The following is a 15,521-nucleotide window of genomic DNA, read 5'->3' on the forward strand; positions in this document are numbered from 1 at the left end:
TAACACTGACACTGTGCTCCTCTATAGGTTGTTTTCATTCTTGGTGGCGGGTTCCGCCTTTCCCGGCAAGAGGGAAAAGATGCACAGGAAGTGAATGGCGGTCAACGTGAATTTGATAAAGCAGCGTAGCTAGTGGTGGTCAGTGATCTGTCAAACAGATGTTTCAAGTTGGAATTAGAAAAACATTTGTGGAATTCCAATTTTAGCCCGTCTTACATTCATCTTAAAGTAGAGTGTAAACTGTGAAAGACAAGTAGGTCATGCTAAAATGTATCAAAAAGTGAGATAACTATTGTACTCGCTTTTTTAAATCTAGTGGGTTATGTCACAAATATAAACATACAAATATATGATTAACATCACATTATGGCCTCAGAGTGTCAAAATTAGGTCGAGCTTGAAGGTACAGATATTGAAATATGCACAGACATGCATGCACCCGGCCTCACCTGTGGCCTGGATGCATGGCGAATACCATGCCATTGCCATGGCAGCGGGCTCGACGTCTTGAGTGCCGCTGCTCACGGAGCGATAGGTAGAGGAGGAGTTAGAGGAGAGAAGGATGGAGGAAGGCGAGGAGAGAAAGAAACTGCCCACACCGTTGACCGTCACTGGAAGGCTGAAGTCGTGGTTGGCGACCTGCAGCAACACAACCAAATGTCTGCCAAACAGTCTAGCAAACAGTCCGTCAATCTGTCCATCAATCTGCCCGTCCACCCCTCCATCCGTCCATCAGCCCGGCCTGTGTGAGGTCTCACCTGGGTGGGGGAGAAGACCAGGCCGCAGTCCACCTTCTGGAAGCCGCAAAGATCCACCGCATTTACATCTTCCTCCTTCTCCCTTTCCAAAAGTAAACCTGCGGGTGCACAGTCCACACTGAGGCACTTCCATTCATTTAATAACATTTTCCATTTGTTAAGAATAAATTAGGCTATTGTTGGTCGAGGCATTGCGTTTAAGGATAGATTCTGCATTTTTCAACCCAGTTTCCCATTTTCATTTTTAACTGCTCATAGCAACAACCTTGCTGGATGTTTTACTACTGGAAAACTTTCCACTCTGCTGCAGCTTCTCACTGTGCTTCAATGCAATCCAATCAACAGTTATGGGTTGAAAAATTGCAAACCCATCCTTTAATTAGCAACTTATGAACTGTTTAAATTTCCCCACCTGTCGATAAAACACACTTTCATGCTGTGTGTCTCCAGAGTGTGTACGTGTGCATGCCATGCATATACAGTACCTGTGGAGGGCCTGGGAAGTTGGAGGGTGAAGTCGGTGGAGTCTGAGAGGTCAAACGCGACCCGGGCCGGAGCAGGTGAGAGGTTAGCTAGGGTGAAAGGAACCACACACCGAGAACCAGTATGGATGCCGTGGAACTGGAAATTGTACTGTATAGTGACAAAGGATGGAGAGAGAGAGAGAGAGAGAGAGAGAGAGAAATACTATTTAGTCAAGATGAATGATGAGAAAAGGAAAGGAGAAGGGTGACAGAAAAAGACAAATTTTCTTGGAAAACATTCAGTGCACTTGGCATTTATTTTCATATTCTTATCCTTCTGGTTTTACTTGACTTTATTCTTTAAAAGCTTTAATTATTCTACTTTGTTGTTATTCAATGTGATTTTGAGAATGAAAGTTGATAGAGGCTGTTTGAAACTTGAAAGGAATCTATTGAAAAGGGCTGAAACTATTGGGAGGGTTACTTTCAAAATTAGTCGAGAATTAGTTGAAGTAGTAATAGTAGAAGAGTATATCAAGACTAATAATTTAATTTGACAATTAATTCAAGAGAAATAATTTTGATGTGATTTTCAGAGGAATTACATTTAATTGATGACCCGAAACTGTATCTTTTTTTTTTATTAAATGCATTTTGCTTGTTAGATTTTGTAATGATGATTATTATTATTATTATTATTATTATTATTATTATTATTATTATCATTGTTGTTGTTGTTTTTGTTGATATTATTAATATTATTATCACCAATATTAATGTAATTGTTGCTGGTATTATTATTAACGTGCAGCACTTTGATTTGTATGTTGTGTAGGAAAGGTGCCACATATATAAAGGTTATTATTGTTTTTGTTCAAGAAAAATTAATGTCATTAGTCTATGGATGTCATGGAACCGACGTACCCACAGACATTATGAATAAAATTTGGATTCCGAGCAGTTCCGACACGCCGTCTTTTGAGTTTGATCCAAATCGGTCCATTTTTGTAAGAGAAGTTAGTAAAAAAAAAACCTGTGTTTCTCATCGCTGCAAGGGTCAGGTGATAACACTGCAGCCCTCTGATTGGCACAGACTTGGCCATGAAGCGTGTCATGGCGCCACTGGTGACGTGTAATCACTTTGCCCTTGTCAAAATGGCGGCGCGCAATGACTGGCTGACATTAAATCTGCCATTTGTAACTGAACTTGAACTTAATCTGCTCACTGGGCTAATCGATTGGACTTTAACTCAAGGAATATAACACACAAACTCTGACAGACTGTACACACGCAGAAACAACAGGTAGGTATTGTGTTAGGAACGCGGATAATGTAACATAATCTTTTTACTTTATTAAATTATCATGAAATTAAAGGTTCATTCTGCTTGAAAATAATTTGATTGAAGTATTACCAGGAGACAACTGGATTAAATGAAGGGCAGCGTATTAGGCTGCATTAACATAATACATCGCCTTCAGAATTTAAAGACATTCTAGAGATATCAATTTATACAATCTTCCTAAATTGTAGGTAGTTGTTACAATACCCATTAGTAATTACACAGTGCAAGGAACATGGATTTGTGGTGTCAATGTTATGCAATAATGTCTTTCTTTGTGTGTTTTTGGGTTCCAGATGCCTCAAAGAAGCCCACATTCCAAGGCAGCAAATAAGTGGTGCGGAGAATGTGCTGCTTTACAGGTCAGCCAGTCTCCCCTGAAAGCGGACCTATTAGTCTCCTTTTTACCAAGTTCTAAGTTGGTCTGTGAGGTCCCCAAAACAAGTTTTTAAAGTTAAAACATGTTTTAAAAGTTTTTCGCTGAAAATACCCCTCGGATCATGCATTCGAGCCATTCTAACACGTGTACAATCCACCCTGCCTGAAAACGGGCTGTTCCAGTGGGAGGAGCGGCGGCGTTGCTATCGAACGTGCAACCGGTGCAGCTGCAGCGGGGCCCAGTGGCCGCTAGGGGCCCACCCCATTGCCGCGGCAGTGATGGGGCACCCTCAGTCGGCGCTCCAGCCATGGGGTGTCCACGAACTTTGCCCCGCTGTGCGTCCCCTTGCCCCGTTCTTCCAAAAAAAAAAAAAAAAACTAGTTTTTTTATTTTACATGTGGGCTGTTTTATTTGACTCAGTTCCTCAGTGTATGTGCTTCCATCGCTCCGTCGTGGTTACAAACTGCGTGTGTGTATGTGTCTCTAACCCTGTGTTAGATGCAGCATGGTGTCCCTCCTTACTTTGTGGGATTAGAGGAAGTCGTAACATATGAATTGTGGGAGTTAATGATGCGTGTCTCGGAAGGCATTGGAAAACTACGACCCGGAAGACCATAAATAATCCAAAGAAAGTCGTCGCCACGTCATGATGTCACTCCATCATCCTTGCACCAGATGGCATCACAGTGAATTATACCAATGACAAATTGCGATTTACAGCCAACAAGCAGACGGCTGTTTTTTGTAACTTGTGCTGCGTTTCACAGAATGGGGAAATTTGTAATAAGTACTTAAAATGACTAAACTGGACCCTGTGTATTGCTGCCTGTAGTAACAATAAAGGTTATAATATAGTACTATTATTATATTATTATTTCTCTCTGCTAACAAGTAAAACATTTTTCCTCACAAAATCAGTTATTTCCCATCGTAACAAAATGAGGGGCGCACACAGAATGCAACAGGAGTTGTCACAGGGAATATAACAAGTCAATTAACCTGTGATTCAAAATGGCAGTGGAGAAGCACAGGAATAAAAAGAGGTGAAGCCCAGACTCAGGAGCCCTCAAAGAGAATTTTTGCCTTTTATCTTTGAGGTTTAAGTGAAAAATCTTTGCTCTGATAGTTGTGCACAGGGAGAGAACCAAAGAAAAAACGTGCACACACACACACAACACCTCCCGCTGGATGTGTTCATGGTTCCGGTGACTTGGCCGCCACAGATGAGAGGAGTAAAATAATTTAAAAAAACGAAAAAGTTATTTTCGTGCTTTCAACTACAGGAGACAAATGGAGGCGGGCTGCTGAGCTGTGGCCTTTGCTGCTGTTTCCCAACATGTGCAGCAACATGCCGCCAGACATTCAAAAAACACACACAACTTCACTTCCTCTTATACGCCCTCCACTTGCCTACTATATCTCTGGACCTCCCTCTCGTTCTGTCTCTCTCTCTCTTGATTGCCTCAATTCAAAAGCTTTATTGGTATGGGGGACTGTGTACGTTTACATCGCAAAAAAATTAAAATAGAGAAATGCACATCGGTCAAAAATATATACAAATGATTGGTTACCTACAAAAAACAACTAAGTGTAGACGTTAAAAATATATGTTATATACTATATATATATATATACACACACATGTAAAAACACTATATAATGTACATAAAATTTTAACTTTGCAGTTAAAAATACATATGCCAATAATTGAAAATAACCTAGTATAGACTCTTTCTCTATCTCTCTGTCTCGCCTTGAAAAGTAGCGGCTCGCAGAATTACGGGCCAAAGCATTATGGGAAAAATATTTTAAAAACCTATGTTCATCACTTGTTTGGTGCTATGGGGCATTCGGGGGTGGTAGAGATCTTAATTTTTCCATCTACTTCCATTTTCTATCAGTGGTTTAAGGGATCATTGTTGTGGTGGCTGCCGTGGCTCACCACTGCTGAATAATTATGAAGGATTTGAGAGGCGTGTGACATACGAGACACCCACCCACACACACACACACCCACACACCCACACACCCACACACCCACACACCCACACACACACACACACACACACACACACTCACCATATTGATGTTGACTCTTGGGAGCTCCACCGATCCCCCCAATCTAAGATCAATGGGTTTCATGTTCCTCAGGGCGATCTGTTAGACACACACACACACACACACACACACACACACACACACACACACACACATCCACACACACACACACACACCATTTATCATTCTCTCTCTCACACACACATATAATGTATATGCTCTCTCTTTCTCTCTCACACACAGTCTCTCCCTCTCTCTCTGTCTCACACTCACATTTTCTCCCTCTGTATCCCCAGTCTCTCTCTCTCTCTCTCTCTCGCGCGCTCTCTCACTTTCTCTCTCTCTCTCTCTCTCGTTCTCTCTCGCTTTCTCTCTCTCTCTCGCTCTCTCTCTCTCTATGCAACAGAGTTCTCTCAGACCTGGATTCTGGTGTCAAACTTGAAGACCATGTCGGGGTTGAAGTGGATCTTCAGCACTGCCTGACCCCCGGCCGGCACCACGCCCTCGTACGAGCCCACCACCATGCCGGGCAGCGGGCACACGTCTAGCACCTGGGACACACACACAGACACACACACACACACACACACATATATGCAATCACAAGAATACAAACGAGCGAGACAGAAAAAAGGCAAGAGAGCGGGAGTGTTCACCTGGAAGTAGGCGTGGTTCTGTCCGGTGTTGTGCAGGAACACCGTCCTAACGGAGGGCATGTTGAGGGGTACGGAGGTGAACATCAGGCGTGTCTCCGACAGCTGGATGCTGGTGGAGCACACCTGCACGGTGACAAGACAGAAGATGGAGGTCAAAAGATAAAGATTTAGTCAAATTTAATTCAGCAAAATTTTAATTTATAAATTCTAATTAATATCATTATTTTTAATTCTAAAGTATATTTTATAAAATTGAGTATTTATTTATGTTTTTGTCCAATCATATTGTTCAAATAGGTTAATTAAATAACATCTCTTGTACCATTTTGGGATGTTTTGCGCTAATAGTTGCTCCGTGCAAGTAATTCATTTTAGGTTTTTAGGTTTACTACTTACTGTTTAAATTCCTCAGGTTTATATCGCTTAAAAATTGGACCACTGTTTTTTCTATTTTTCTACACGAGGAGTGGAACCTGGAACCCCAGCACTGGTGGTAATACTCTCCACCCATTTGGAGAGTGAGAAATGTCAAGGATTCAAACCTTGGCAACGCAGTGCAGTTGCTGCACATCACTGCCCTCGTGGACGACAAGGTCAAAGTCTCCCTCCAGGGGACAGGAGAAAGAGGGCTGGAAGGTCACCTCACAGTCCAGCTCCCGATGAGCCTCCACTGTGCCTGGGTGGATGGAGAGATGAAGGGAGAGAGACAGAGAGAGAGAGAGAGAGAGAGAGAGATAAAGCAAAGTAGGGTTGTTTCATTCAAATCCGTCATATACTGTGACCTAAAAGTCAATGGGAAATGTTGACACGGCATCGAGAGAGAGAGACAGGGTGTCATTCTGCAAGTATGTTATTGCTTCGGAGCTTGTTCGTTAAAGCAGTTGTTCTCAACATGGGGCGTGAGGGACCGCCGCGGCTTCTTCCAGAGGGTCCAGAGCAAAAACAGCGATTAGTTCAATTTCACCCTAATTTCATTTACAAGACGTTAGCAGCGTTAGAGAATGCACAATAATGAATGTATTGATGCAAGTTTATCTAGCAATAAAAATATTCTCAGATTAAGATCCCCAGAGACAAAATATTGACTGACTCTGTGGCCTAATATGTATCACAATGGAGGTCCTTGATGTGAAAAGGTTGGGAAGTACAGCCTCAAAGGATGGCATTAGCATGAAATGTGTGAAGGATTTGAGGCTCTACAAACGGCCAAATCATCAGTGGTCTGCCCTGTAAACACTGTCAATTGAACACCTCTGTAGTTCATCCTGTTGGGACCACGGAGTGCGGCCACCACCGTTTTACGACCACCACTAAACTCCATAATATGTACTTAAAGCAGAACTCCTCAAAGGAAGGACGTCAAAGGAAACCTGCTCTTAAATGGTGTCACTTTCATATTATTACTTGAGTGTTCTGCCAACGGTATAATACAGTCAACGTCAGCCACAAAATCAGGTGAACGTGAAAACGATTTGTTGACCAGATCGCAGCCTGCAAGGCGTGGCTCAAATTTTTCCCATGGTAAAGCCAAATATGTTTACGTTGGCTATTGCATGCCCGTATGAACTAGATAACACGTAAAATCAGCTGTTTAAGCTAAATAAGTTATTTATTTCAGTGAATGCCATTGTTTTTAGTACCAACGCGATGTATATCATTGCAAAATCGTGATTTCTTTTGGTTGGCCTGTGGTTTTGGAGGTAGATGCGGCACCTTTGGCTGGTCGAATGGAGAAGAAAATTCCTCTCTCAGTCAAGACTGGCCGCCACGTGAAGTCCGCGGCGTAGTTACGTCGGTTCCTCAGCGTGACGGAGCCCCGGTATCCTGACTGGGCCAGCAGCGAGGGGGTGGGGCTCAGAACCAGCTGGGAGGTGGAGAGCTCCAGGGCCACAGGGAGAACCAAGGCCTGGACCAGGACCTGACCCGGGTGCTGCTGGTTCACCGTGTAGGACACAGACCTGGAGGAGACAGAGACTCATTCAGGTCATTTAGGTTCATTCCTTGCCTAAGCTATCCGAGAAAGGGAATTCCTTTTATGTGTTGAAGGTGTGCTTGTTTTCCCACACAGTTCTTTATGATAATATAAGATATACTTCATACTTTATAGATCGGATAAGATATACTTTAGTGTCCCTTTTGGGAAATTTGTTTTGGACTCAAGTGTCGCTGCATTCCAAACGGCATCATAGACTCAAAGTACATTTAACACTCAGTGTTTTTTTTGTAAATTCTAATCAGGATATGCACTCAACTGCAGAAAAAAGCTACAGTAGTACTTCATGAAGTATTATCACTTCTATTATATCAGGGAAATGGATATGACAAGTACTTTTATTTTAAATACTACAAATAATACTAAAAGTACATTTAAGAGCTTTAAGTGCTTATACTTTAACTTCAGCAGAAAATGCTAACGTGGTACTTTTCTGTGTCAGGGTATTTTTACTTTTACTGAAGTAGGAGCTCTGAGTACTTCTTCCACCACTGCCCACAGGATTCGTTGAACTTTACATGAGTTTACATGGAGTGACATTTTCTGTGGCGGTGTGTGTGTGTGTGTGTGTGTGTGTGTGTGTGCGTGTGCGCGCGCGCGCGTGTCTGGGACCTGTGGAAGGGCCCCAGCGTGGAGCTCTGGAACACCAGTGCCAGGGCGGTGCGGCAGCCGGGCGGCAGGACGTGGGACAGGGGCGAGGAGCGCAGCAGCTCGGGGCAGACCACCTCCAGCTGCACCCACACGCAGGCGGACAGCGGGTTCCAGATCTCCAGGCTCTGCGTGCACACCGAGCGCGCACACACCGACCCAAAGTCCACCATCAGCGGGCCTCGCGTGGACAGAGAGAGAAGTGCTTCATTACACATACGTTTTCAGAAACTATTTTTGTGTGGAGCGAATAGTTGACTACGTTGTTGTGGAACTAGCTTATAAAATAGGCATACCAGTTATGTGTCAGTGCATTGTTTTATCTAGTAAGTAGCCTTGTAATAACTCCCCTTCAGAGTGTTACAAGACCCCTCTGCCATTTTGTAAGACAAAATAAGATCATACAAAATATAATATGAAATTCTGAGAAGCAGCAGGTGAGCACCGTTGATGGTAACCGAAAACAGAATTCTTCTGGAATCTCAGCGTTAGCCAGAACTTTCTACGAAACCACGAAAACACGAGAACTTACGGTTTATCCTTCAGAGTGAAACTGCTGTAAATCGCTTGGAGGATGGGTCCTCACTTTATTCATTCAATGTTTACCTCCAGAAAACATCTTAAAAACAGATTAAAAGTTTCCCTTGTATCAAATGCCTTTTCCATTACCATTTCCGAAATAGGAAGAAAATGTTCTTCATTAACACTGGCACAATTGATCATATATGATAACTATTTTAGATATGACCCCCCATGGATTGGCCGCCACTTATAATTTATTGTATTTTTGCTTTTTGTTTGATTTATTTTTGTAATATTTTTAATGAGAGGCCCACTTACTGATTACTACTTGGTAGAGCTCCTGAGCTGTCAGAGTCCTGCTGCACTCTGCCACCTCCTGGCTGGAGGAGGGAACTGCATTCATCTCCTCTGATAGCTGCAAGACAGGACGGACAGATAGTTTACATTTTTGTGATTTAAATGGTTAATAGGCCTACATTACTGTTACATGCATTGGTTGCGTCCCAACCACAGCCCAAAGTATTGAACTCTGCGTGTGTGTGTGTGTGTGTGTGTGTGTGTGTGTGTGTGTGTGTGTAAATGTGTGCACGACATGTAAAAAAAACGTATTTCATACGCTCATATGTTGGTATTTTGAAGTCATTTAATTCACGTAAGGCACCTCTTGTGAACATTTGCCCCCTCCTCCACCATTGATGGTTCCCATATTTTTCTTTGCAATATGTTGCCATTCTTTATGGATAGATAGACAGACAGATAGGTAGAATAGATTGGATGGGTAGATGGGTAGATGGACAGACAGACAGACAGACAGACAGACAGACAGACAGACAGACAGACAGACAGACAGATAGTTTACATTTTTGTGATTTAAATGGTTAATAGGCCTACATTACTGTTACATGCATTTGGTTGCGTCCCAACCACGGCCCAAAGTATTGAACTCTGCGTGTGTGTGTGTGTGTGTGTGTGTGTGTGTGTGTGTGTGTGTGTGTGTGTGTGTGTGTGTAAATGTGTGCACGACATGTAAAAAAAACTTATTTCATACGCTCATATATTGGTATTTTGAAGTCATTTAATTCACGTAAGGCACCTCTTGTGAACATTTGCCCCCTCCTCCACCATTGATGGTTCCCATATTTTTCTTTGCAATATGTTGCCATTCTTTATGGATAGATAGACAGACAGATAGGTAGACTAGATTGGATGGGCAGATGGACAGACAGACAGACAGATAGACAGATAGACAGATAGACTTTCAGAATGGGAAAGGGATATTGTAATTGGATATTGTGAGTCCTAAAATCTCACCCGGCTGTTGCCAACCTTCCGGGTGATAGTCGCCAGGTCGAGGGGCAGGCTGCTCCTGGGTGCTGGGGGTGCGGGGTCCAGGCTGCCCGGCCTCCAGTCCAGATCCTTGTGGACCTCCGGGTCTTGCAGGAGGAGCGTCGGCGGGAGGAGTCCCTGCGCCGGGACGATACCGATGTCCACCGCGTTGTCCACCGCCAGCTGCTGCCTGTGCACAACAAACCTCCCGCTGAAAAAAGGATATACCTACAAAACTGCACTTGAAATCAAACTGATCCCATGACAGACGTGAAAAGTTCAAAAGATGACATTTGCAATAAATAAATCAAAAGTGTACCTCAGCACAACACAGAAAGTAGTTGAACTAAATAATACCAATAATCAAACACGCTTTGAGGGACCAGATGGACCTGCTCAGTGCGGGACGTTCTCTACCTGTCTCTGGCTTTCTGCAGGCGGCCCTGTCTGAGCTGTCTGACGTAGTCCAGGTACCGCTGCCTGTTTCCCTGTTTCTGCGCCGCCTCCCGCTCGTCGAAAGTGTATTCAGGCTCCATGTCGCGGGCACGCCGCTGACCGGTGGAGATGGTCCTGAGTGGGAAGGAGGACGGGCAACGTCTCGCTTGCAGACACTTAGGGCCCCGGCATGTAACCGGTGTGATAAACGCATGTGTTCTCACCGCACAGCGTGGCGTCATAACTGCACTTTGCACTTTTCATTTTTCACATATTATTTTACTAGTGGCATTTTATTGACACCAGGTATTCTACTCTGTTCTGAACCGCCCCCCTTTCGGTTTTCTCACACCTTTATTTGCTCTTCGGTGTCCGCACATTTAACTAATATTGCTCAAAATATGAGCCAAATTTTGCTGCGCTACTCCTCCAACGGTTTTTGAGCCACATACACATGAAATATATGAAAACGACCGTACTGACAATTGCCTGCAGTCGGACGCTGAGAACTTTTCCAAGACGCAGAATAAAGAGCTTGCTATGTGCGCAGCTCATTATTCCGTATCGTTCTGTCCTTGTTTTCCCAAATGCTTTGTATCCATTTTATTTTGTTAATCGGTTTGTCGTGCTCCGTCAGTGCCTTTTTTCCGTCAAACCCTCTACCTCCAGGCGTCCTCCGGAGCGGCAGGCTTCGGTTTGGGGGCGGAGTGCAGGGGGGCGTGGCAGGAGGCGGAGAGGTACAGGGTCACGGTGTGGAAGCTGCGGAGGCGGAGTTCGGCGATGCCGCCGCCGCTGCCCTGCTCAATGACGTGACCCAAAACGTTGAGCCTCTGACGCACACGAAAGCTGCCGAGCTGGTGCGGGGTGAAACGCAGCACCACGTCCTGAGGAACACACACACACACAGACACCACTAGCACAAAACAAGGCTTTCTGAAGCTCTGAACCATTTTGAACGATAGGATTGAAAATGTGTTGACTACTCAAAGCTTCATTCGCAGAGCCCGTGGGCGACCATCTGCTGGTGAAATAAAAACATGACAAGCGATATGAACCGATCAGAGGTTAGGGTATGGACTGGTGTGTATGGTGCGTAGAGGACAAGACTCTTGTCTTTCCAAACGGTGGGCCCAGATTTGGTGAAAGCGAGCTCCGGAGCAGTGCTTCGGCTGATGAGTCGCTGGCGAGTTTGACACATGCACCGGACGCTTCCGGGTCAGACCCGACATCACCGGGTATCGCAAAGGATCCAGATCGGGTTTCCCTGACGGCTGCTCACCTGGCTCTGCCCCGGGGCAATGGTGCCCGCGGGGGGCTCCGCGGAGAAGTGCGCCATCCGGGGGAAGCGGTAGGGCACGGGGAGCTGGGGGCAGTGGTTCTGCAGCTCACACACCAGCTCCACCCGCTCGTCGATCACACAGTGGGGGAAGCGGAAGGTGTCGGACGGACGGGGCACCAGGACCACGGGCAGGCCGACGCCCGTCACCGCCACGTCCACGCCGCTGGTACCTGGAGAGGGCCGAAGAGGACGCTGATAAGCCATTGAGGCGGTTAACCGGCAAACCATTTCACGTGTCAAGGGTTGTGACTGTGTGATATTACCGCTGCGGTGAGTGAAGCCGTGTCTGCTCCCCACGGACTCAAAGACCAGGAAGAAGGAGTATTCCTTTCGGCGGGTCGAGTGGGGCCCTTTTCTCTCGCCGGCAGGCCTAGCAGAGCCAACACAATGACGTTATTAAAACGAACTCACGCGCCGTGTCTTGTAACTTGACTGGAACCACATTAATCCTAGAAATTCCGACACCTACTTATAGAATTAACATTTTAGAGTTCTCATTTACTTTATCTGTATGTACGGTATGCTACTTCCAATTGGAAGGGGGGGAACATAGTCAGTTCAGAAACGAATGTACCTCCTGCGGAAAGGGCTGAAGCGTATGGACAGGATGATTTGGTCGTGTGGTCCCAGTCGACCCTGGTTGGGGAAGCAGAACACGACCGGCGAAGTCTCCGGAGCGGCGAGGAGACCCGCATCCTAAACAGCAGTCGGAGAACATCATCCGGGTCACCCCTACGCACATGAATACCAAACAAACCTGGGAATTCATCAATTATCCGAATAACCACCACCACCACACCTACCAACACCTCTGCCCTGGCGGCGGTGTCCTGCAGCAGGCTGATCCAGTCGCAGGCCTGGGGCCCATTGTTCTTCAGAACCACTCTCTTCAAGCGGGAAGTCCGAAAGTACACAGGCCCGAAGGACAGACAGGACAATGAAGCCCCCTGTGAAACCACAGGGGGTTCAGTTTGAGGAGGAACGGCACGAGAGGTAGAGACAGTACGTCCAGAATGACTTCAGATTCTGGGGTTAAGAGGCGCCTGTGTGGAGCCGTGAAATGTTCCCGTGCTCTCATTAAGCAGAGTCAGCCCCAGGTGCATTCCATACCTGGAGGTCGTAGAGCTCGAGGGTCTGGTTCATCACCTCCGCCACTATCTGCAGAACAACATCAGAGCTATTCTGGAGCTTCACCCTGGGAACAGAGGGGAGAAGAGACAGATTTACGATATAAATAAACCCATCAATTTTTGTGTTATTCACACATTCTATTGTGACATTTCACTTTTGGAGAGCTGTTTTAAAAAGGATGAACCGATGCTTGCAGACCACAGCCTATTTTAAATATTTACTGCTATTTCAATTTACTCAGAAATGAAAATAGCACAAACCCGCCAATGACCATTTGCTGCACTGGTTTATGAGCTCCTGTGGCAGACAACATTACAGAATACACAATACATTACAACACAGGCAATACATTAAACTTCATTCCACACCGCTGCTATTTAGTCAGTCAGTTGAGTTAGCAGGCTGCCTTTTCTGGGAATAACCAGGGCTTCGAAGACATTCCAAAACCACTTACAGTGCACTGTCCTCCACCAGCCTCGGTGTGTCTGCACGCAGTTCCACCGTCAGCCACTGGGTGGCGCCAGCCGCTATGACGCCGCTGCTTGGGGACAGCCGGACCGACGGCTCTCCGCTGTGCTGCACCTGGAAGTAGCCTTGGCAACGGACAAACATTCCGACAAATGTCGTCAAACGAGGTGATTCCGTCGTCGCAAACCCGCACACGACGCCACACGCACCCCCTGCGCCTCCATCCCACACCTGAAATGTAAACAAGGATCGATCACAGACTTAATGATTGGGCGGCGTAGCAGCATCAAAAGGCAAAGTGACCCGGACAAGAAAAACGGGCACAGTGAACAATTAACCTGAAAACAACCCAAAAGAATGGACTCATGCACTCACGTTCAACAAACGTAGCGTTTGGAGTTTGGAAAAAGTGGTGGAGCTCACAAACGAACTGTAGCGTCACCGTGGTTAGAGACTACATCTATAAAATGTGGTTAATGCAGATTGAGGCCTTAATAATAATAGTACTACGTCATAATTATCACATGCCCTGCCCTATTAAGCAATGGCTTTTCAACTCTGGTATACTCCTCGTTAGTATAGTGGTCAGTATCCCCGCCTGTCACGCGGGAGACCGGGGTTCAATTCCCCGACGGGGAGAACAATTTTTTTTTTTTTTTTCCTTTTCTGGTCCGTGAAGATAGAATAAAGCGTGGCCAGAGCTGGACGAGTCACACGGTTTAAACGTCAAGCTTTGTATTTAATTTATTTTGCTAGTCCGGTGGTGGAACCGTCTCCCCTTTCCCCTCCGCTCCCACCGTGGACACGTAGAACGCAGCGCCACAAGCCCTTTCGCCATTAACACTGTGGCCAAGCAGCAATATTACATCCGTAATGATGGGGAAGCGTCGAGGGAGTTTTAGCAAAAGCATCCAGTGGGTAAAAAGTGAGAAAGATCAAGAACTTTCTGACTGTGGTGAAGCACATTTCTCTCTGTGTACGTAAGTATCTCTTGCGTGTTTTCATATTAATTGCAGTAGCCCATATCTCCTCTAATTCACTGTGTACTTTGGATTACTATCAGATGAGCTTCACGCTGATCACTGACTAAACCCCGCTCCGAGATTAATTTCCACTTTTAAATCAATTGAATGCTTCTATTGCAAGAACCGACATGCGGACCTGGCCTTCCGCACCGATGTAGAGTCTTGAATATTGCACGCTGACGTTGAGAAATACATTGAAAAACCGACGAGGCAGGACGACCACCAGGCCTGATCTACCTGGTGCTGATCCCCCATTGGTCAAAGGAAACTGTCTACTGATGGTCTGGTTATCAGCTGGAACGGAGCCAAAGTCGATCACCGAGTCCATCTGGAGGTTACAGGCCCTGGGATGGCTGCAGAAGACACACACACAAACACGCACACACGCACACACACACGCACACACACACACACACACACACACACACACACACACACACACACACACACACACACACACACACACAGCTTAAAAGTAGCTTTTAAAAAAAATGATGTGGGGGTTTTTTTCTTTTGTCGATGTGTAGCATACTCACACCACTAGTGGGATCTCCATCGACTCCAGTTGATCTACGAGAAGCAGCAAGCGCTCCCTGAGCTCCATCTCTCTTTGTGGCGTAAACTCCAGCGAGCCACTCACGGAGAGGCCGGGGGCCACGCTTGTATTGCTCAGCCAAAATTTGAACAGCTGGTTAAGAAGGGAGGGAAACAAAGCCGTAAAGGAGAGCATTTTAGGAGAGCGTCGCCTAATTGGCTATCCAGGTAAATCATATTGGTGCACTTTTAGGAGACAGGGTAAGTTGTGCATCTAGAGACTATATTTATATAAAATAGAATCAATTGTGGGAGAGAACTTCATGACATTAACGGCATACTTACGCTGGGGCTGGGCGATCTATCGATACAGTGTATCTTGTATTTTCATATGAGACTAGATATTGTCTGGGATTTGCTTATTTTAATTTTGTCATGTAGT

At 45.5% G+C, this 15,521-nt stretch overlaps 1 protein-coding gene across 1 annotated transcript in view; it reads right to left on the minus strand.

Moving 5' to 3' along the window:
• LOC307247724 (cilia- and flagella-associated protein 47-like) overlaps positions 1-15,521 on the minus strand; it is a gene marked incomplete at its 5' end in the record, with an annotated part of 49,699 nt that overhangs the window by 33,711 nt on the left and 467 nt on the right. The window contains 21 exons of the mRNA XM_080023847.1: positions 450-639; positions 759-856; positions 1,244-1,391; positions 5,024-5,101; positions 5,422-5,553; positions 5,659-5,781; positions 6,201-6,334; positions 7,372-7,616; positions 8,264-8,480; positions 9,140-9,236; positions 10,133-10,337; positions 10,565-10,717; positions 11,246-11,466; positions 11,862-12,091; positions 12,185-12,291; positions 12,496-12,617; positions 12,725-12,868; positions 13,032-13,116; positions 13,507-13,645; positions 14,783-14,889; positions 15,082-15,233. Of these exons, the coding sequence (XP_079879973.1) occupies positions 450-639; positions 759-856; positions 1,244-1,391; positions 5,024-5,101; positions 5,422-5,553; positions 5,659-5,781; positions 6,201-6,334; positions 7,372-7,616; positions 8,264-8,480; positions 9,140-9,236; positions 10,133-10,337; positions 10,565-10,717; positions 11,246-11,466; positions 11,862-12,091; positions 12,185-12,291; positions 12,496-12,617; positions 12,725-12,868; positions 13,032-13,116; positions 13,507-13,645; positions 14,783-14,889; positions 15,082-15,233 (3,127 nt within the window). The remainder of the gene's footprint in view (positions 1-449; positions 640-758; positions 857-1,243; positions 1,392-5,023; positions 5,102-5,421; positions 5,554-5,658; positions 5,782-6,200; positions 6,335-7,371; positions 7,617-8,263; positions 8,481-9,139; positions 9,237-10,132; positions 10,338-10,564; positions 10,718-11,245; positions 11,467-11,861; positions 12,092-12,184; positions 12,292-12,495; positions 12,618-12,724; positions 12,869-13,031; positions 13,117-13,506; positions 13,646-14,782; positions 14,890-15,081; positions 15,234-15,521) is intronic.

Source organism: Zeus faber (assembly GCF_960531495.2).
Source record: "Zeus faber genome assembly, chromosome: 2".
Taxonomy (NCBI): Eukaryota; Metazoa; Chordata; class Actinopteri; order Zeiformes; family Zeidae; genus Zeus; species Zeus faber.